Below are 23,704 nucleotides of genomic sequence, written 5' to 3' on the forward strand. Positions count from 1 at the left end.
TATGTAGCCATCATTAAGCTGAAATTGCATTTAACCATCTATCTACAAAGAAAAAAATAGGTATGAAATATCCATTAACATCACAATATCAAAGCCCATTTTTCATGGTTAAGAAGTGAAATATTTCAACAAACACCTGATTTTGTGCTTTTTAAAGCACACAGGCTGTTGTGAGGTACTGATAAGAGACAAAAAGAAAAATGTGCACACAGCTTCTGTGTTTGAACAGTGGGTTGAGCACAAGACTGGGAATTAGTAACCACCAAGGATCTTACTCCCAGCTGCCACTATCTTGATATGTAAGCCTGGAAAAGCTACCTATCATGGCAATATCAACAAAGTTTCCATGAAATCTGCATGAGTAACTTTCTCTAAACATTCTAAGGTCCTTACAGAAACTTTTCATGAGAAAGAATGGCCCTAATTCAGTCCACCTTAGACTCTGACTCATTAGCACAATATTATTCTCGCCTTATGAAAAGCTAAGAGCAACATATAACCTAACATTTGAGGTAGGCAAATATTTTAAAAACTTTATGGATGTGTGCATGAATGGATATGAAGCAACAAATCCCATCATTATATACAACTATAATGCACCAATAAAAAATGTAGAAAGAAAAAAAATGATGTAGCCAAGGGGGTAAAAAAAAACCTCATGGATAATTCATTCATAAATTCAACCATTCAACAAAAATAGTGCTCACTATCTTGCCAAATAGTAAGTGAGCACTGGGGAAATATTATGGCTGAGTGGGGAACACAGATGTAAAAATGGGCATGACACAGTTTGGAAGTAGGGAGTACTCTGGGAAAATGTGCTCTGGCCGAATATGCTTAAGCATATGCCACTTATTTAACAACTGAACTCTTATTTATTAAACTGACTTAAATTTATTTATTATATTCTGATTTAAGTTGAAACCTGTACTATTAACATCATGGTGGGATTTATAGTAATAATTCACATATATCTCTGTTACTTGAAATCACATTCCCAAGACATAGTTGGATAATAAAAGAACTCAGAGCAGAACTGGACTGGTTTATCTTTTCCTCTCTATTTGGTCTATACAGCCACTTTAAATGTTATTGTCTCTAATATTAATAAAATCAAGATGAATTAAGTTGTTCCAAATATTAATTGTGATATGTAGATTGCTCACATTTTCACGAGAAATACATAATCAATAAAATAAGCAAAGCTTTTCTGAAAAACAGTCAACACTCTTATTCCATACATAGAGAAACTACAATGCTGTTTTCAAATGCAATCTTCCCTATTTAATGTGTAGATATGATCCAGCTAAATTACCTACTACAGCAGATGATTTGGGGAAAGTACACCAATACTAACTGAATTATAAACAGAATAGTACCATACTACCGTTCTATATTTCTAAAGTTAAATTAAGTCCTTAAAAAGGAAACTTTCTGAAAATAATCTTACCACTAAGTGCAATAACCATGGAAAAGTTAAAGATTAATTTTATCAACTCAAACATGGACATTTTAGAGCTGAGTAATTGGAGATATTAAGAAATTCAAGGCAAAGTAAGAGGAAAGTGTCTGTGTAAGTAAATGCTATATTATCCATGAAAACTCCAAAAGTCCCTTGTAGTACAATAGCTCTTGAAACATAGATTATAAACTAACAAGAGATCTGTGCTTTGTACTACAAATACAAAAACAGGCATTAGGAACAACACTTTCTATTGTTCTGTTTAAAACAGATAAGTCATTAGCTAATGAAAACTGAAAGCATCCTATAGTTTTCAAACTAATGAAGTTTTTCGTATGACTAAAGGGTTTTCAAGGATATGCAGCTGATGAATATGCAATAGCTATTTACTTCACTGGAAAGTAGTTTAAAGAGAATAGAAGATTTAGACTCCGCCACAAAGAAACAAGTTTAGAAACACTCAATAGATTTATTGTCTCATCTTGGAAATTTATCTTGATATAAACCTTGGCTAATATCTTCAATAAGTACTTGTTATTTTTCTGTAAATTACTACAATACTAAGACTATGTTTTCCCACCATCTTCCATGAGGTGATTCGACATATGAATCTTATTATTTAAAATGTATGCATATATACACGAAAATACTTAAACATTCGGATTTTTAAAAGCCATTCAGAAAACGAAACTAATGCACACATTAAGAATACCATTCAGTTTCTTTCAGAGAAACTAAGACCAAGCAAAATCTGAAAATGTTATTCATATTAAAATACTGGCTAAAGAAACAAAACAGTCTTTAGAGGAAGACAATTACAGATGCATGAAAAGAGGATATGGGAGCACAGACATTTTCTTGGGGTGTCCTGGTTCTTAATGGCTCCAAAAGTTTTTTTTTTTTTTTTTTTTTTACTTAACTTAAAATTGCAGCATTTACCTATTCTGTGCTATTATTTTAACAAGTCATCAGAGACCTAGACAAAAATTTAAAAAACACCAAATGCTCTTATCAAGAAACCAATGTATAATTTCATAATAGCAATGCAAATTATCTCTGTCTCTCCCTCTCATATGTATAAACACACACACCCAGGCACCCACACCCCTTAAACAACTTTCCACAATAAAAGAAATCATGAAGGCCTTCTTTTATCTAAAGGAGGCCTGTGATAATGACAGTAAATATTATAGTTGGGCCTTTTTTTTTTTTTTTGGATCACTTTAAAATAGTGAGAGAGATTTATCCAATTAAAATCAAACCAAAAAAAGCAAACATTTAAAAAATCATTTTTTAAAAACTCTCTGGCTAAAATTGACCTCAACAACCTACTTTAATTCCTCAGTCTTAAATCAAGCAATAGAAGTTATGAGAGGCTATGTATGAGACAAGAAGGGTCAGTACATTAGCAGAACTGGAAAGAGGACCCATGTTGCCAGGTTCCCTTTTGACTGCCCTTCCAGATTAACACTGCATAGTCCTTGTGTGACACAGGAAAGAGGGCAGTTATCTGTTATGCCTGGTTAAGTACAAGGTATTAACAATACTAACCATCATATCAGCCTTGACTGGTAATAGCTAGGTGTGGTCTTTATGGGGGTAGGAGGATGTCTGCCTTGCCCTGCAGATGTAGTATAGTATTCTTTCATCCTAAAATCTTAAGTGGTACTTTGAAGTGCTTTATTAAATAGTGTGACTTTCCTACAAAAGCCCATTCATCTAGTTACAGTTTTTATGCTAAAAATATTTTCACCTTTAAAAACACCAGAGGAAGGTATTGCACAACCCCCTGGCTAATAGTCTCATTCACAAAGATCTTGTCTATCAAGAAACTGTCCCTATGAAAAACTTTTTTTCTGAAACAGTTTTATCTAATTTTCCCCTGTACTCAACAAAAGCAGAGAACAATTCCTCACTGACCTCTACCTACCAATATGAATACAACTTAAACACTGCTACTAATGCTCTCTTTGGACAGTTTAATTCTATCTTTATAAATATGGTGACATTAAAGATTTTTCCAGGTTATTTAAAAAATACCATAATAAGAAATTTGTCCAAACTGCCTGGCTTCTTGAGCCTCAAGATACTTTGCATTTTAGTTACCCAATATTCAAATAATGATGCCTGCGTTGAATAATACTTCACCTGTACCAGAAGTTATTACAGTAAAATCAGGCATGTGTTCTGGTCTATGTCTCTGGTTTCAACTTGGTTTTAAAATGCTCTGCTCTATGTAATGCCATTTCCATTTTGAAAATAAAAATAAATCTTTAGTTCAGAAAGCCCTGTACCAGAGATGTGTTCATTTGTGAGGATAAAATGAATCACAACTGGGCAGTAACAGAATGGCCAGAAGTAAATAGTAAAAGCAGGGTCTGAGGTAAGATTTTCTTTTTTAAAAAAACATGGCCTAGATAGAGAGGTAGGGAGGGGTACTAATTTAGTTAGAATGTGACTGTGTATGTTCTTCAAAACATCTAGTTTCTTTGATCTTCCCTGAAATTAAATCAATTCAATATGGTAACAGTGATTACTTCATGATGACCAGGAGATCTGATTGGCTGTTACTGGCATCACAGGAATCACAAGGACATACTCCTTCCAGAGACTGCAATTTCACATATCTTTGATAAGTAAAAGTATAGAAATGTTAATATTTCTTAATAAAAATGTGTCTTCAATTTGAAAATAACATCGAGTCAGGGGCCTTCAAACAGAAGTTAGGGGCAAAGATAACATGAAAGGAGTTTCTTTCTTCCCGGACATGTGCAGAATCTATTCACTGTTCAATTCAAAGTTTTTGACAGTGTGCACAGAATTTAACTGTAATAATTGCAAAGTATAAGCAGAAAAATGGTACTTTGAGTTATCAACACTACAAGGTTGTAACATGTCTAAAGACTAAAGAGACTGCCACTCTAGACACACTTAGTCCAATCTCCAGTATTTAGCATGAGGAACATATATGGCCACAGAACTTACAAAATCAAACAGTTTAAAAACTTCAAGCCAACTGAAGTAACACTAATTTGTTTTCAAAATCTTCAGAATAGTTTTCACTGAGAGTGAATCAGGGCCTTCTGTTCAGAATAGCAATTGTTTTCATTATATTTGAGTTGGTCCCTTAAACATAAGTGAATTTTGTCTTTTCAAGAAAACCTAAGGTCAATATGAACAGCTATTTCTTGGGCAAAAGTTTAGGGGTAAAATGGAAGCAGGGAAATTTGTCTTCCTGGTTAAAAATAATGTATTTTGCTCCCACTGAATAGGAGTGAGGCATCCTTTGTAAGTAACAGAATAATGACTATTAAGTTCCAGTCCTGGTCTGAAGGCAGTTTATTTTGCATTAAGAAAAACTGTTAGAGAATGTTATCCATGACAGTAGCTTAAAAATTAAAGCTACCTGATGAATTAATGCCAAACTGGACTATATTTTAAAAAGTCAATAATGAAAACTGGCCTAGCCCTTTGGTGCTTTTCTGTTTCCTTATCAGAAATTACAATACCTAGCTTTTTACTTAGTACAAAGCATTCCACTCAACAAATCAAAAAACTTTCTAAAAAACTATGTTGAAACTAAAGACCCAAAGAAACTCAACCAAGATTGAATAGTAAATGAGATAATTTGCCACTTTAATTAAGAAAGATAGAACCACTAAGACAATGGACTGTCTGGTTCTGTCTCAGTCACAGTAGTAGTGGGAACACTACAATCACAACCACTACCACCACCGTCATCAAGATATAGAGAGAACATCAGCTTCACACACATTTACCTTGTGTTTCTTATAGAAGCTAATTTGATAGACAGTTTCTTTAAGTAGGTGTTCCTGGTGTTTGGGATTAAAATGAACAATGGCTGGCTACTAAATGCCTAAATTAGATTACAAGCAAAGATGATGTGAAAATTCCCCAGAGAAAAATATAAGATGTGAAAATGATGAATAAAGTCCACACAAAGCATCACAGAAGCTGACACTTACTACTTGTGTGACCTTGGGCAAGTCACCTAAGACCCTAGACCTTAGGTTCTTTATAAGTGAGAGGGGGACAATAATAGCATCTCCCTCTCATGACAGCAGTGTTAAATATGAAGAGTTTAGGGTGGTGCCTGACATACAATTAGCCTATGATAGATGTTAATTACTGTAGTTGCTTTTTAAAATAAACACACACACACAAACACACACACACACACACACACACACACAAATGGAGTTATTGGTTGTATAGGCTATCATCTTTCTTTACCATAATTGTATTCTTTTTATTTTTGTTTCTTACCTATGGCACTATAATGTATTATATACAAATGATCTATCCCTTGAATCCCTCCTTTTTTTAAAAGTCACTGGATTTCAAGACACTAAATCTATGATATTCTTTATTACTGAATTTCAATAAACCAACTCCTTCCAAAATAATCAGGAAACAAACGAGCACAACATGCTAAATGGTTGATTTTAGGAGATATAACCACTATTTTTCTTCACAAACAACCAAGACAATGTCTCCTGCTATTAATGTTAATGAGCTTATTTGGTGCTGCTTTAGTTTGCAAAACACTTTCAGTGCAATGGTGAGAAAACTCCTCTCTCTTGCTTTTCCTACTTTCAGTTCTCTACATGACAGAAACACACACAGGGAGGCAGCCACCAGTAGCAGCACCAAATATTATTACTTTTGCCCACTTTCTTACAGTTCATGAACGAAAGGAAGAGAAAGGAAGACCTACTCTTTCTTTTGTTTTTGCACTACTAGGACTGATCCCAGGGTTTCCACATGCTAGGCAAGGGCTCTATCACTGAGCCATACCACCACCCTAGGGTACTCTTTTTCTCTACACAAATTCCCAGAAAACTCAGAGAAGTCACAATGATGTCTTACAAAGGCACTGAACATGGTTAAGTTTCAATAGGAATTTTAAAGTTTTATCAGGATTCTACAGAAAATTCTAAAGCTTTCTGTCAGAAGAAGAGCCATGTCTTCTGTCTTTAAAGAAGCCATAAAACTGTTTTTCTAATAGCAAATTCTCTCATATGGAATCTTTGTTTTGCAAAGAAACATGAAAATTTGACAGTGTAATGAAAGAAGTCAAGTCAACAATAAGGGAAATTCCTTCGCCTTCAAGAATCAAGATCTAAAAACAGAATCACAGATTTTTAAGCCTTGGAGGAATTAGGCTTCAAGCCATTTAATAATGGCAAATAGTAATAATAAAAAGTTACACTAAAGTTATTTTTCAAAATTCAGTAATCAAATGTTATTAAAGATAAGCAAAGAAAACGTTAGATAACAACATAGAATTTGGAAGTTCACTTGATTCACCCTCATTTCCCATGGGAAACAATTTGTGTGTTTTTTTTGTTTGTTTGTTTGTTTGTTTGTTTTTGATGCTGGAGGTTGATCCCAGGGTCTCAGGCATGCTAAAAGCACATGCTCTAGCACCGAGCTATACTTCAGCCCAATCTGTAGTTTTGGAAATCCTGTTTTTATTTGGTCTTAGTTTATTCTCTGTGCTAATGATGCAATACATATTTACCATCCCTCACCAGAAAGTAAAACACATCTCAAGATCAGAACCAGGACCCATAACAATTGTGAAGGTTTATATCATACCCCTGTAGCAAATTATTAATATATAGGACACAGAAAGCAATATATGACTTCTGATCTGTAACAAAGGAGGCCAAATTCAATGACACTGAAACTGGGCCACTATTTTAATCTAATGTTCTATTCATTAAGGATCACTGGTCAAGTGGTAGGCATTTCTTGGTCTGAGGAGCTTATATAGAGTCCAATGAAAATAATTCACACCTAATCCTCTGAGGCACGAACCCCCAAGATCTTTGTTTTATGAAATCAGGATTACAACATGAAATGCCAAATTGCCTGTTAAAAATATGAACTTTAAGAGGGAAAAAAGTTTGCAGAAGAAATTAAGAAGAATGACAAGAGGGCTGGGGATGTGGCTCAAGTGGTAGCGCGCTCGCCAGGCGTACGTGTGACCCGGGTTCCATCCTCAGCACCACATACCAACAAAGATGTTTCTCTCTCTCTCTCTCTCTCTCTCTCTCTCTCTCTCTCTCTCTCTCTCTCTCCCCTCTCTCACTCTCTCTTTAAAAAAAAAAAGAAGAATGACAAGATAAAAGAAAAGGAAAAGACTATAATTCACCACTGAAGAAAAATGTAGCGAGTTCAAAATGCAGCTCTGGTAACTACAAATGTCAGTTGTGAATGACATCAGAAATGGACTCCACATCAGTTTCTGGCTTGTTTAGAACTTTCTCTGGCACCCTCTGACCTCCATGTCCAAATCCCCAGTAGGCTTGGAACTGCCCCATGCATCTGAATATTATCCTGACATATGCTCAAACACTGTATTATAGTCATTCTTGAAGATTCTAAATAATATGTAATCACCTTTCTATGCCAATTATAAAACTTATCTTAATAATAAAAACATTCAGTAAGAATGAAGAACTCCCTACCTTGAATACATTAAGTTGCTGATTAATTGTCTCTGTTTCCATACCAACGGGACCTTGTGACTCTTCATGTTCTTCAGCCTTCTGAAGCAAAGTAGAAAAGTTGTTCAATTTGCTGTAGAATTCTTCGAGACGCTCAATTGTCCCTTCAACCTGCTCTTCTCTGGCTTGAGCTCGGTCCAGTAACTTGTTGCACCGTTTGCTTAAGGCCTCCAAGTCCCTTTTGGCTCCAACAAGGTCAGGAGAGGTTTCTTCTGTGGCTAGCATCATCTTGCAGGTTTTATTGGCATTGTCATTGTTTGCTATGAGGGCTTCTAGTTTCTTCAGAAAGGATTTTATGCCCTCCTTTTGCTTTTGCAATGTTTCCACATCTCTCCCCACTGGAGCCATGCCATCCAGTTCATCATCAAATTCTGCAAACTGGGAAAACATCTCTCGGATGGTGTTCTGGAAATGCCCAATGCCCTGAAGCTTGGTTTCCAAGAATGAACACTTCTCATCAACCTGCTGACTTAGTGTATTATGCTCTTGAGCTAAGGTTTCTACTTGTAATAAAACATCAGAGACTCCCTTTGAGTCTGAGGCTTCTACTACAAGGTCCTGTGCAAGCCTTTTGGCCACATCCACCTGATGCTTCAAAGTCTGAAGTGATTTCTGCTGAGTCTGCAACATGGTCAGATATTTGTTACTGTGAGCCTGGGGTCCCAGGGAGTCATGGACATCCAGCTGCTCCTTTGCATACTGAAGCTGCCTTTTAGCTTCTTTGGAAGATTCTTGAAATTCCTTAAACTTCTGGGCCATGTTCTCCAGGGAGAATTTCTTACTGTGAAGTTGTTCAGTGACCATGTCCACCTTCTGGACCAATGATTTATTCTCATCTGTAACAACCTCTTTATCTACCTCACAAACACTGAGCAAACTATTGGCTGTGTTGTTCAGTAATTCCACCATACCAAAGTGTTGGTCCATTTCCTTCTGCAGAGACTTTAATTTGGCAATAGAATTCTCTGTTTCAGCAGGATCCAAGCAAAATTTTACTTCCTCCAGCTTGTTTTGACATTTATCAATCCATGGCCGGAGAGTTTCTACGTGCTCTTTGTACTTGAGGGCTTTTTCCAATGAATCTTTTAACTTGTCTTCTCTTTCTTTCACCTGCTTATTAAATCCATCCCAATCAGTTTTAATAGTGTTAAGCTGTAACTGTAAGGCTGCCTTTTCAGACCCGTGTGTTTTTAATAACAAATTTTCACCTTCTGCAATGGTTTTTTCATAGATATTAGACTGAGCAATCAAAGTTTTACTGAAGTCTTTCTGATCTTTAATTAATGTCTCCAAGACATCAAGTTTGGCTGATATTGGATGACACTTGTTTTGCTCTTCTTTCTTTGTATCCAGCCAAATCTGAAAATCTCTAGACATTTGCTGAAATTGATGAGAGCTTGCACAGGCTGACTGCAGGTGCTGGACATGATTCTCTGAAAGCAAAATCACAGACATGTTTATTTTACATCAAAGTGTCAATCTATGAAAAGTCAGTAAAAAAAATCTTCAAATTAATATGCAGAGTTGTCTAAAAGCAAGGACTTCTAGCACTGACTACAAGAATTACAAGTGAACTTACTGACAGAGGGAAAGAAGAAGTAAGAGGTAAATACAACAATAAGAAAAAGGACAATTGGCAAGAAGCAGAAGGCACATAAGAGGAGAAAAGCCTTGATTTGGGAAGTACAAACGCATCAAGCTGCATGGTATGGTCACACTGCACACGGTCTGCTTTGCCAGTATCATCTACATTCCAGAATAGGGAGGAGCTAACTGCCAAGGTCTAGATTATGTTTATAATAAAACACTTCTTTGCAATGACTGTTTCATATCTATGGCTTTTACATATTGTGGAGGTTTAATTATTTGCCCAAGATTTTCCAGCTCTGAAGTGGTTAAGTCAGGATATAAACTCATGTGGTCTCTATGGGTTACATTATGCTGTCTCCATACTGAATAAAGTTTAATGTGAAATGATTGCTGTAATCAATAAACACATCCAATAATTAAAAAACATAAATTGAGTATTTACCAAGTGCAAGGTATAGTACTATTTTTCCAACAAAAATAAACATAGCAAAAAAGTTTGTCCTTCCTTGGAAAGACCCTCCTGAACTCCAACAGCACACTATGGTGTCTCTGACAAATACTAGCACAGCTGCCACAGAATTAGTGCTGCAGTAGGTGAGAGAGGAGAACAGGGAAATAAGAGAAATTTCTCTAGAAAAGTTTTCTGTGGCAGAATCAGAAAAAGTAATAGTAAATAAGAAAATGACACAAAACCTTTTGAAAAACATTCATCTATTTTTTCCCCCAGGTGAAATAAGACAATGTCACACAGCAAAAATGTTTACATCTTTTAAAAACCAATTTGGGATACCACAGATCAATGAGCCTTCGTTAAGTGAGTTTTGCTAATTTTTTTTTGATGGGAATGGAATTGCCTGACCCTTAAACTGTTCTCTGCACTTCTATGCTCAACCACCCCTTCACTTATGCTCAATGAGGCAGGGGCTCTTTAAGGTCCTGGATTATTGGCAACAGCTTGGAAACAGCAATATCTGATATTCATTTCTGTCCAGGAAATACATGTATCATAAGAGAAGACAGACAAACCTGCTTTTTGTTCAATATCCTTAAATGATTTTAAGATGCCTTCCAGTTGCCTACTGAGTTCTGCTTTCAAGTACTCTTCTTTAACCAGTGCTGACAGGTCCTCACAGAGTGCCTGAGCAAATTTTATCTGCTTTGTTTCTTGCTTTATTTCCTGCTTCAGGTTTTGAGCTGTTTCCAGCTGCTGGTTCATGGCATCAGGAAGCGTGTTCACCACCACACTGCTGGTGAGTCTGTCATCCAGCTCACTCAGCTTATCAGAAAGGCTTCTTAGCAGGCCCTGATACTGAGTGCTTTTGACAATGGCCTGGTCAATCCAGTCACATCTGTCACTCAATTGTCCTGTCAAGCCATCCCACTTTTGGGTCACAGCTGCCAATTGCTCTTTCACAATCCCATGTAAAGAAGGGTCTTCTCCAGGTCTGCTCAGAATGCCTTGACCAGATGCTGTTAGCTGTTCATACTGAGGCTTCCGGGTATCGAATTCTTGCAGCAGAATCTAAGGTAAATAAGGGTAAATAAACACAAACTACTGTATAATTGATTATAGAAGACAGAGTTTTGAACATTCAAAGAAGAAGATATGGTACCAATTAATCTAGTTTTTGTTTGTTTCCTAGTATTGCTTTCCTAGCTTTTATTTGAAGGGCAGTGCAGTTATCTTATACTAATTCCTACAGTCATGATATTTCACAGAGATAGCTTCATCTAAAATCATCACATCTCCCAAAGGGGAAGAATAACATAAATACTTTTGGTAGCCTGGGCAAAAATGAACAAAAAAGTACATGTTCAAGTTTTCACACACAAAAAGAAACACTGCCAAGAACGAGTTCATGTCACATGACCACCACATTCATCTTTTCCTATTCATGTTTTTCTCTTTGCCTAATTTATGAAATATTCAATAGCATTCCACATTAGAGAACATGTGCAATTATAATTGTGTGTCATGCTCATGATGCACTGATTTACAATTTATAAATTTTTTTAAAACTAAAGATTTATTTTTTACAGTCTATTATAATAATGTTAGAAAATCAAATTGCTCAGGAGACAGAGGTTCAACATGACTGTCATTATAAAATGAATGACCCCAGAATTTCTTTCTTTTAGTATATTTACCTACCTTTTATTGTATATTAATCTCTATTTATCCATCTCTGGGAGACTGACTAGAAACAAATATTTCCCCCTGATATTCATTTTTATCTTTTGTTTTATGTTTGATTATGAACAGATATGAACTAGATCATGTGACCCAAACTACCAAGACTTATTAGTATTTTCAGCTCATGTAATCACCTCCCTTTTCTCAAGCCACTGATCACAGATGAAGAAATCTAACTGGAATCACAATGGAGCTTCTGCTATTTATGTCTGACTTTGTAGATTCCCCACCCCTGCTTGTGGATTTTTCTACTTTGTAATTAGACTAGCCTAACACACAGGCTTCAAGTTCCCTCTCTGCTTCCCTGACTCCCTGTCCCCTTCTTATTCTGTCTCTCTCCCCCTCAGGACCGTACTGCATGAGTTTTACAAGTTTCATTATCTGCTACCACAATCAAAATGAATAAAACCTCAAAGGAGTAATTTCTAAACAATAAAATTATAACTAGCTTCTCATAAAAATATTAAATAAGCACATTAATACTTCAGAGAAGGCCTTTTTTAACAGGGTCTGCACCAACCACAATATGACTGAAATAATCAGGGGGCTTGGTCCACTCATGGGCTCAGGGAGCATACGATGGGATGCCTTATAGCTGCCATTCTCTAAAAATCATAGCTTTGGGGGGAGTTTCCACTAATCTTAGGATGGTGTCTCAGGAGCATCTGAAATATTACAAAGACACTCCAAAGCAGTTAAAGCACGTATTGCCCAAAGCTAACATGTTTATAATGAAAGCATTTGTCTTGTTAAGTCAAGGTGCTATGCCTGAGCTGGGATATTAGGTAATACTCACCTGCACCTGCTGCTTTTGTGTGTTCAGCATATTTGGGTCAATTGACAAGGGCCCAAGAACACTGACCATCAGTTCTTTCTCCACAAGCCACTGTTTTAAGTGAGCCTCTAAGGTCTGGAATTGGGTTAGATTATTGGAGGATTCTTCCAATTTTTGTTGTCTATCAACTGTTAATTGGTTGAGTTCTTGCCACTTAGAATCTAAAAGAAAAAGGATGAACTGGTATTGGTTTTTATATATTTAATACAATTATAAGAAAACTGTTTGATATTTTTCAAAATATAAATTTGGCATAGTTCCTTTCTTATAATTCTCCTTATTTAGCTAATTGAAGGTCTAACCTAAAAACAATTAAGTGCATTCAGTGACACAGATTTTATGGACCTGGTGGCTGCATATCAATGGAAGTATAATAAAAAGAACTGAATCTCATTTTAGAAGATAATATGGAATGTGGAATATTCCTTAAAGCCAACAGGATCCTGAGAGCTTTCATTCTTCGAGAAATCATTCAATCTGTTTATTCAACTACTAGAACAATAAACATTAATTTTCTTTTTTGAAGTATCAAATCTTCAAGTATCCTTTCTAGGCAAGTGGCTGCCAAATGTGCATCTATCCCCAATCATTCTCTCCTATTCAAATCACTCATTAATAACCAGCTGCTGGAAAGTTCCAATAGAAAAATCTCACCAACCCTTTAAACTCAACATTAAAACATAAAATTCATTTTACTCCTCTCAAAACTGGAGGATATTTCTGACTTTTAGATTTCTTTCAAAGGCTGCTATCTCTCCCAGGTTGCTGGGATGTAATAATTCAGAATGTTCTTTTATGACCTCCAAACTTATTGATCAAAAATGCTTTACATTCCTCCTTTACATTTCCAGTGGTGTACTCCATTTTGGTTTTTAACATATTTTGTGAACACCAGTGTTGCTTAAACTTGAGCTGCATTAGAATCACCTAGTAGTGGGGGATAATAAACACAGATGTGGGGGCAGGGTCACCTCCAGGGTTTCTGCAGTAGGTTTGGGGTCTGATAGTCTGCATTTCTAACAAGTCCCAAGGGTGGTGCTGTTCCTAGTGTGGATTCCACTGGACCCAAGAACCACAGGGCTCAGCTAATCAATCTTTTTAATGGTATTGTACTCTTAGTGCTTCTCACCTGCAATCCATGTGTTTTAAAATACTTTCCCTTATAACAATATACTAATTTTTGAACATGGCACTTGCCTGTCCATTACCTGTTCAAATCCTTGAATACTTAAATTCCTACCACACAGATGATAAAATCTGAAGATTTTTTCCCTGACATTCAGGGCTTCTCCCAATCTGGCTCTAGTCTACTGATCCTAGGGAGTTCAACTGAGGTGAATCCGCCAACCTAACCTTGCACATGTTGCTCCATAAACATTTATTGATGGGTTGTGACTAGTTGATTTTAGAGATTTTTTTTCATTTACCATAATATACTAATAGGCTGATTTTAATAGAACACAATCCCTGAATCCTTGTCTATATAATTCTACATGGTGTGTTCCAAACACAATCTGACAACAAAAGAAGTCAATTAAAAAAATGGTAGAGAAATAAAAACATCAATAAGTGTTTTTGAAATACACACTCCACACTCCCACTTCTATTCTTAAATGTCTTGATAATACTCTACCCAAGTAATTCTGATATCCCAGGGAAGGCAGTAAATTAGAAGCAAACTGGCTACAATGCAACAGGGGTCTCTTTAGCTGGATTACACATACCTATTAACTGAGATCTCTTAGGGTTAACTTTTTTCAAGCTAAAAAATATTTACAGGTTTCTAAATCTATCACAGTATATCTGATTCTAAAGAAAGGATAATACTTAGATAAATATAATGGAACATGTCAAAGTAGAGTACTTATTGTAATAATTGATGGTATAACTTAATAGCACTTACTATGTGCCTGGTACTTTCCTCTGAGCTGTACATACATTAACTTATTAAATTCTCCAAACAATAGTATGTAGGAACAAATATTATCCTTGTCTTACATTTAATTTTATATGTGTGTGTGTGTGTGTGTGTGTATGTGTGTGTGTGTATATATATATATCTTTATTTTGTTTATTCATTTATATGTGGTGCTGAGGATCAAACCCAGTGCCTCACATGTGCGAGGCAAATACTCTGCCACTGAGCCACAACCCCAGCCCTTACATTCAATTTTCAACATCATCATGATAAGACATGAAGCTTGTGAAGAAAATTCTGCATCGATAAGCAGTAGTTTTTACAGGGACAGGATGTAGGAGGATAACTGTGAGTAAGGAATGAAAATCATCAGCCTTCTGTAGCAAAGTACTTTTTGATATTGTTTGGGGGAGAGAAGAAAAGCATGTAGTACAGGGCTGCAGGAGTCCCAGAATTAACCCTAGGAAGAGAGCCAAGCCCACCTTTTTCAAATAAATGAACAAAAGAAACATGTAAAGTAAAATATAATAAAGCATAAAAATGATAATAAAGCATAAAGGTTACAAAAACTAGTAACAAGAAAAAACATTAATGAAAACAATATTATTCAATGCATGGCATTTTATTAGTACATGTGTCTATTTTCTTCATAAAATACTTATATGCCAATCCTCAGAAAAAAATATAAAAGGACACTTTTAAATATGCAAAAATGGATTCCAAAACATTAAAGAAAATCCAAAAATAAGTGAGGCTATTGGATGTTTTCTGATAAAGATGATAATTAAAAAAAATGATTGAGCTTCTGTTCATGGACTTTGCTCTAAATTGTATAACATACCTATTTCTGTCAACATCTGTTTCCATTTGGGGGCCTCAGGAGTATCTGGATTCTCCTCCAACAATTCCGTCAATTTGTCTTTCAACTCCTGTACTTTGTTTACATTTTGCTTTAGTTCTGCCTCAAATGACTAACAAGGAAAAAAAAGTAACTAAAGTATACCAACATCAAAAGACAAAAACACAATTATGATAGAACTTTTTTCCTTCTAACATGACGAAAAGAGGAAAAAAATCCACTGTTAAATGCTCAAGTGGGTGAGGGCCTGGATGCAGCAGTTAATTATTTTTCTTTCTTCCTCTCTGCTAGTCTTCAACTCTGGGATAAAGGAATCCCACAGAGGAACACTATAACCATGGAGATAATGACTCTCGTCCCCGTTACTGAGGAAGAATTTCATATTCTCAAACAAACCACCATGGAAAAAAAGCAAGATGACATCAGTAAGATCATAATTAATAAGAAAATCAGCTTTGATAAAGGCTGCCAGAATTTGAACATCTACTGGGGGATAAGCATCTTTTTGGACAAACCCATTATCCAGTTCAAATATAGATTAATAATCTGTAGAATTTTTTGCCATCATTTTCACCATGGAAAATCATTTCCCCAGTCTGGATAGCTGCGAATACCATCCACTAGAAAGGGAGACATTAGCTGCCCAAATCTATACTAGACACAACAGATCCCTAGTATACTTAGCCCTTAACTAAATATTTTTCAACAGTTGTTTGGTTAATAACCAAGATTTAAACTTATTTAAAGGTGACAAAATTTACTAATACCCAACAGGATACTCATCTTTTATTTTTGGTACTAGGGATTGTACTGAGGGGCACTTAACCACCAAGCCACATTCAGGTACTCAATCTTTATAATGCTAAAGTGCAGAAAATGTGACTATTATCAGTCTCTAGGGAAAGGTCCATTGAGCAAAACTGTTAAACTGTAGCTCTAGAAAAAATAATAAAGCTCCTGACCCCCAAGGCTCAGTTCCAAACATAAATCCACTCTATTCCATATCTTCAGAATAATATACCTTATTCTGTTCAACCTGAGTCTTCACAGCTTCAGTGTCTGTAGGTGTTGGAGTATGATGCCATTTTTTTGCAGTTTTGTTCATTTTCTCCAACCACTGCATCATTGAACTTGATTCTTCCTGAGCCTTTTGCAATTTGGAGAGTTTAGAATTCAGTTCAGTTATTTTGTCCTTGAGTAAGAGGCCAAGATCTTCATAACCATGACTTATGTCAGTCATGTCCTTTTTAATGGATGTTAAACCTAGGAGGAAAGAAAAAAAATTATACTGATATATGTTCAGAACATTGGAGAAGAGGTTTAGAAACAGAATTTGTTTTATACAGTATTTCCTTCTATTTTGTCACTCTGAAGCTTGCTATGGTAAACCATAGATCTTTTAGAACTAAAAGGCTAGATCACTTTATAATGCTATTTCATGACATATTGTATAATATAAGTGAACAAAAGACTCAAAGGAACAAAAAGGAACAAAAGACTCAAATCATAAAATGTATTCATCAGGCACCAACTCAATAAATTGGTTCAAATAATGTTATTCTAAGTGACAAAATATCTCAAATTAACCAAAAAGAAGGAAATAAAACCAAGTGTCAAACCAAATACTATGTTAATAGCAAATTATGCAAATATGATATTTATAGAAATTGTAACTACTATTTAAATACCATTTAAATAAAGTTTGAAATTTCAATATGACAATTGTTTTCCTCTAAGATTTAGTCTGTCAAAAAATACCAAGTTATGTTACTCAATAACCATTTAAAATTACTATTTACCTTTATTTGCCAAAATGTCTTGAGTATTTGTGTCTGTTCCTTCACCATTTATTATTACTCCACCTGCACAAATATAAACACTGAGGTAATCATAGATTTCTTATACATTAATTATATTACACAATAATAATGTAATAAGTGTACCTACTACTATACATTAATAATACATTACATTAAATCAAACCCCATAAGTGATGATCATTTTTAAATGTTATTACTATTCAAAAATGAATTCAAAACCCAGCAAAGGTCCAATATTTAAATACTCATCTTTACATAAAATTTGTTGTTTTGGGGTACTGGGAATCAAACCATGGTCTTGCACATACTAGGCAAACTCTCGATCATATCCTCAGCCCTAAAATTCATTCTTAAAGTAGCAACATGAGCATCTTAAACACCATAGAGTTTTAGCCCCTTTAAACTATACAAATCAATCAGTAAATATTACTTCATAGCAAATTGTGATAAAGTTGCTTTATGGCTCAAGTTACATTAATGACAAATTGCTGAAGTTCAGAAGGTGCTCAGTATATTCCTATGTCGAAGCATAAATAACTGGCCAGAATGTCCACCTTACTGAAAGTCTGAAAACTGTCTGGTGCAGTTGCATGGGGTAATCATGGGCTTAATGGAGGCAGAATGATTGAAAAAGACATGAGAGAAAAGTCAAAAGTCAAAACAAAACATAAACCCTGTTACTCAATCCACATAAAGTCAACACAGAGAAAGCGCAATGGTTGGAGTGCTAGGGCTGGGTGTATGACCCACCTAAATTTAAATCCCAGCCCCACTAATGATAGGCCATATGTGTTTGGACAAACTAATCAACCAAACTGATGAGAGCAATAAGACCTCACTTGAAAGACCACTATGGGAACTAAAGATGGTTAACTCATTGCCTAGCAAACAGGAACTACTCAGTGAGCAGTAACTAGTATTTCTCTTTTATTATATAACCATCTAGCATTGGTACCTTTCCTCATAATCAGAATATTTTTAAAAAATCAATTAAACTTTCTCATGCAAGTGTCCACTGGCTGCCTATCCAAAACACAAATGCATTTCCCAAATCAACCACATGAGAACAAGTCTAAACAAATACTTAAACATCTGAATTTAAGTTTGGTTCTTTAAAAAAAGAAAAAAATAATCTCACAACCGCATCTCAGATGGAAATGAAAACATCCTATAGCTGCTCAACATTAATTCCTATTATGGCTGCTACTTACCTAAAGTCAAAACAAATAAAGTTATTGTGTATCTATTACAAATGGAAAGGGGACACAAGGAACTAAAATAATTAATACACAACAGGATTCCTTTTCTTTAAAACAAGACAAAACAACACATTGACATTTCAGGAAATCTGATTAGTAAAGAAAGGAGAGATCATCTCACCACATATAATATGGGTTTTCCCTGAAATGGAATTAATAGAGTGGAATAAATGGTTGGTTGAGAAAGGCCCAGCTGGAACATCAGTATCACAATAGGGACAGCTGGAGGCCTGGCCAGGCTAGATAGACCACAGAGGGGACCCAGAAACTCAGAATAAGGTTAGAGATTTGCCTTCTATTTTTGGATTTTCAAATCTCAGTAGAGTATGTTTTAAAAAACACAACTCACTTAGATTGATTTTACAACAAATATTTTACACGTGACTCTCCCCTTCTGTTGAGGAGAGGGTCTCACCATGACCAAACTGTGATTCTGATATGTTGGCTTTGAAAACACTGTACAGAATAAAGTGGATAGGAATAAATAAGAGCAGTCCACTCTACAGAAAAGAGCATGTTTCCTCTCCTCACTTCCTTCATAGGTAATTAGAATTGTTTAATTAAATATTATAATGAGAATAGAAATACCTCAAATAGAATTTCAATATTTCCATTTAATTAAGGTAAAAACAAAAAAATGAATTTTACCTGGCCCCACAGTATAATGCTTCTTATTCTAATATATTAATTTGAATACATTTCATTTGTATCTTTTAATAAAATGAAACATGAGAGGAATCTGAGATTGATTATTACAGGTACTTTTCCATGACAGGTTTTAGTGTGTTTACAGATGCCTCCTATCTTGCCACTTTCACTTTGTATTTATGTCATTTGTATCATATTTATGATTTTGTTTTTAAATGGACAAAAGCTAAGATTCAGATAATCTTTCCAAATATTTCTATTTGCTTACATTTGTTTTCCTGTGGTAAATTTGGGAAATGTTTTTGTTTTGGAGAGGCAGCCAAAGGACTAACAAAGGACAAACTACTAATCAGTAACTTTTAGCTGATTTACTAATCTGTGCATTCACTTTAACATACAAATAAAATTAACATGAGTGGCTCCAATTCTTACAGTTTTTGCCTTAAATAAAGTACATACCTGATTTAACTGCTGCTATTGCTTTTGCAGGGGTAGTCACAGCACTTATAAGGTTACATAGTGAGATCCCACTGTTATTTACTTTCTGAATCTCTGGTGATTTTAAATTCCACTTTTCTTGTAATTTCTTGAGATATAAAAACACATTATTTTTCAGTTTTAATATCTTCAAAGTTGCACATTATAATTCAATTTCTTACGAATATCTTAAAACAATGACTACAGGCCCTGATTTGTGGGGCTGTGAATGGAAGAAAAAGACACCATCCCTCTTTGTTCCCACAGCCCAGGTAGCTGTTAACACTGTTAGCAGTGAGAGGGAAATGAGGTACAGCCTATTCTGCATTCTGCTCCTAGCCATGGTGGAAGTCAGGCTATGCCTGGTTCCAAAATAACTGTCAACTGTCAGTGTGTAAGACTACTAGGTACCAGCCAAGTTATAAGATGAAATTCAGTAAGAACAATAAAAATAAATACATGGGAATTCAGAATTCCATTTCACTATTAGTTTTAATCATCAAAATTTCAATGAATTTTCAAAAACATAACTTTCCTCAAATTAGGAGAGGAAAACTGTCTTAACTGGTTGTAGTTTTTATGACTTTCAGTCAGAGGACTAATGACTTGTACACTATTTGCAAAGGAAATTCAAATAACTTATATCTTTGAATACTGGTTGATATTCAAATTCTGAGTGAAAAACAGGATCTTTTACTTGCTATTATAAGAAGTTGTATGAAAATTTAAAAATGAAGTAGAAATTTTTTGGGGGAAGGAAACTTGGAAACTAGAATAGCAACTCATTAAAACATCTTTTTTTTAAGCCTATTAACTGAAAGTTTAAGCCTTTCTCAAAAGGATCAGTTAAACCCATATCATGATTCTCAAAGATAACTAAAACATACAGTACATACAGAGATCCAACTTACATGATTTTAGATTAAGGAAACTATCTTTCATTACCAACATAGGCAAACAAAAATTAGTACTAGAGACAATGAGTCACCTTAGTTTCTTCCAGGGATTTTCCTAAATCCTCTGCACCAAAAGAAGGCTGCACGATGGGAACTTGCTCTGTTGTTTCTTTTATCCAAGACTTCAATGATTTAGCAAGGGCTTGGAAAGCTTCCAGCTGTTCTTGACAAGAAGTTACAGCTTCTTTCCTGGTTAACAAAAATCATACCAAAATATAAGCCACAAAAGGAGATATACTCCTCCAAAGGAATAATTACTAATCAATAATTATTATTTCAATATTGGGCATGACATTAAAAAAATAAAACTTCCATGCAAAATCTGTTACTTTGACACCAGGGAAGAAGTTTCCTAAGTGGCGAGTGAAATCGAGCTAAGTAACTATTTGTCTCTTCCTCAGGCAAAATTCATAGATAGGAGCAGTCAAGAAATCTGCAACCCATATGTAAAGACACTCTCAAATGCTACATAAACTCTAAGACTACATAAACAACTTTAACATTAATTAGATTCAATGAGCTTTGATCTGTCCAGTTTGTATGATGCTTAACACCAGCATGCAAAGAACCAGAAAGGAAGTTGTAATATCACCAACAGGAGGAAAACATCACACCACCTAGTGGTTTCTACACTGTACTACCATCACGTTAATGGATGGGTAAACCAAGTGCTCCTGGAAGATCAGATTTAGGTCTCAAATTGAGATGAAAGCTAGTGACTAGAGAGTCTTATTGCCAACCCCCACCCCAGGCCCCATGGAGAGTCAGGAAGCTTCACAGTGAACTACAGGGATCTTCCGGTATGCTCAGCACCAGGGAGGGAGCAAACGAGCCAGCACAAGAACTATGAGTGCGGTGACACTTGGCATGTGGATGACATGTGTACATATGGGAGTGTGTGGAATACCAGATAAGAATGTGCTACAGCTGGAGTAATTAATAAAGGCTCTGTGGTTTTAAAGTTGGACCCATTTGAAAGAATAAATAACCTACAGATTACCTAAGGAAACCAAGAACACTTTTTCTGTGCAGTATGAATTAAGTAACATATGAGGAGATGGAAAATATAGCTCTGTAAGTAGTATGAACAGCACCTAAAAGTTTTAAGTGGAGAATTCTAAATAAAGAAAGAAAAGTTTCTGAAAGAGACATGGCCATTTTCTATCTTTTAGAGGGTTTGCCACATAAACCTCAGCAACAGCAGATGTGTATTCTAAAGTAACATGAGGTCAGAAATGCAAAAGTTCAGTCACAAGGTTTATCACTGTATAGCTTTTGTAGTTGAAGTTAGGTTTATTCTATTCTCTTGTTTCTTCATGGACTCATGGCTCAGCTACTTTGTTTTATTTTTGTTTTTTTGGAAACAGGGTCTCATTAAGTTGTTGAAGCTGTCCTCGAATTGTGATCCTCTTACCTCAATCACCTAAGTCACTCTCATCTATTCTTTAAAAAGTAAACTGTTATTTAAAAAGGAAAAAAAAAGGCCATTAAAATCTATATGGAAATTATACACAGCTTATGAATTGAGTCCAGAAAGCAAAGAATCATGAGCTATCTTTTCAGGTTATTTCTGTTTTTGCAAATAAAAATGTGTTATTTGACAAAGGCTTGAGGGATTACAGTGAGTTTAAATCTATTTCAGTAATCCATTACCATCACCATTTTTCATACATAATGCTTTCCACTTTTTTGGAGGAAGCATTTGAGTTTTCCTCCAAAGCATTTTAAGAAATAATATATTTAATTTTAATAGCAAAAATAAGTCAAAATATAAAAACAGGTAATAACTCTACTTATTCTTAAGTTTTTGAAATTGTTTAAGTTATCTGCATAAGTAAATAAAAGAAACTCATCTACTTACTATCAACCAGAATAAAATAAATTTTCAAGTGCTACTTACTTTTCTTTGATAGTTTCCTCCATTTCTTTGAATTTCTTTGACAAGTTATTTGTTTTTTCAAAAACCAGAGCCTTATCACCTGGTAAGCCATGGCTGGATATCTCCTTCAGGAGGTTATGTAAAACTTCAAGATCTTTCTTGTGTTCTAAGAATTCAGAAGTTGATTTCTACAAAACATTTAGATAACCAATATAGATGTTTCTGTATCCTAAAGGGAATTCCATTAAGTGGTATATACAGGACCAGAATGGCTTTATTCAGAATTTCACAGAAGAATAAATCTGCCTGGTCAACACTCTAAACATAATATGCAGATAGGCTATTTGAAAGAGAATAAAATTCATTTAATTTTAACATGTACTCTGTATTTTGTTTCTTTCTGGTTTGGTTTCTGGCATGTAAGATGATATTTATAATATCTGTGATATGTATGATAAGTGGTATTTATTTTTATATGATAGACAAAGGCTTTAAGGCAAAGATGTGATTTGTAGCTTTTAAGGGAAGAATACATAAATCTTTTGTTAGTATACAAGCAATGAAAATGATAATTTATATTTATAATTGTATTTATAATTATAATTCTGCCAATAAATTATGAGTTTGCTTTACTTATTAATCTCTTTGCTCAGTCTCAGGACTATTAAGGAAGACATACCTGCATATACTGAGACAATTCAGTAACATCTTTTCCTGGCACATCTACCTCAGAAAGAGCCTGAGTTTTTGTTTCTAAAAATGTCTGGAGCTTTTCTGAGAGGTTCTCAAAGAGTTCGACTTTGGTTTTCAGCTCCTCCATTTTGGCAAGTTTTTCTTTGTGTTTATGGCTTGCTTCTGAAAACCGAACAGATAGGTCCTTCATTTTAGCTTGCAGTGAGGAAGCAGTGGATGGATCTGTTGTTTCCATAAATTTCTTCACTTTTTCATTCATGGCATTTATACTGCTCTGGCGACCTGCAATATCCTGTTCCAACATCTGAAATACACCAAATATTACATACGCTTTATAGTGATGTTTACAAAAAATGCCAGAGTTTTAAAAATTACTATTCAAAACAACATAAGCTTGAACAACCTGTGACTAAGAAGGTTATTAGTTGAAACTAAATGACAACTTTGATTTGTCCCCTGAGGAATCCCATCCCAAATCTCTTCAAGGGGGAGTCGAGAACAGCTGGCTGGTTGCTCGAAAGAAGCAGGAGGCTGCTGCTTTTCAGCAACCCTTGGGAACCAATGGAGCCTGGGGATTA

The 23,704-nt window shown here is 35.1% G+C and overlaps 1 protein-coding gene across 12 annotated transcripts in view; it reads right to left on the reverse strand.

Moving 5' to 3' along the window:
- DST (dystonin) overlaps positions 1-23,704 on the reverse strand; it is a 435,613-nt gene that overhangs the window by 80,901 nt on the left and 331,008 nt on the right. For all 12 annotated transcript variants that reach the window (XM_081294333.1, XM_081294339.1, XM_081294338.1 and 9 more), the window contains 10 exons: positions 23,113-23,430; positions 22,455-22,621; positions 20,587-20,743; positions 19,581-19,707; positions 17,194-17,256; positions 16,416-16,657; positions 15,377-15,506; positions 12,579-12,778; positions 10,615-11,110; positions 7,960-9,431 (listed from right to left, as the gene is read on the reverse strand). In XM_081294333.1, the coding sequence (XP_081150459.1) occupies positions 7,960-9,431; positions 10,615-11,110; positions 12,579-12,778; positions 15,377-15,506; positions 16,416-16,657; positions 17,194-17,256; positions 19,581-19,707; positions 20,587-20,743; positions 22,455-22,621; positions 23,113-23,430 (3,372 nt within the window). The remainder of the gene's footprint in view (positions 1-7,959; positions 9,432-10,614; positions 11,111-12,578; positions 12,779-15,376; positions 15,507-16,415; positions 16,658-17,193; positions 17,257-19,580; positions 19,708-20,586; positions 20,744-22,454; positions 22,622-23,112; positions 23,431-23,704) is intronic.

Source organism: Spermophilus citellus, assembly GCF_964194105.1.
Source record: "Spermophilus citellus genome assembly, chromosome: 5".
NCBI lineage: Eukaryota > Metazoa > Chordata > Mammalia > Rodentia > Sciuridae > Spermophilus > Spermophilus citellus.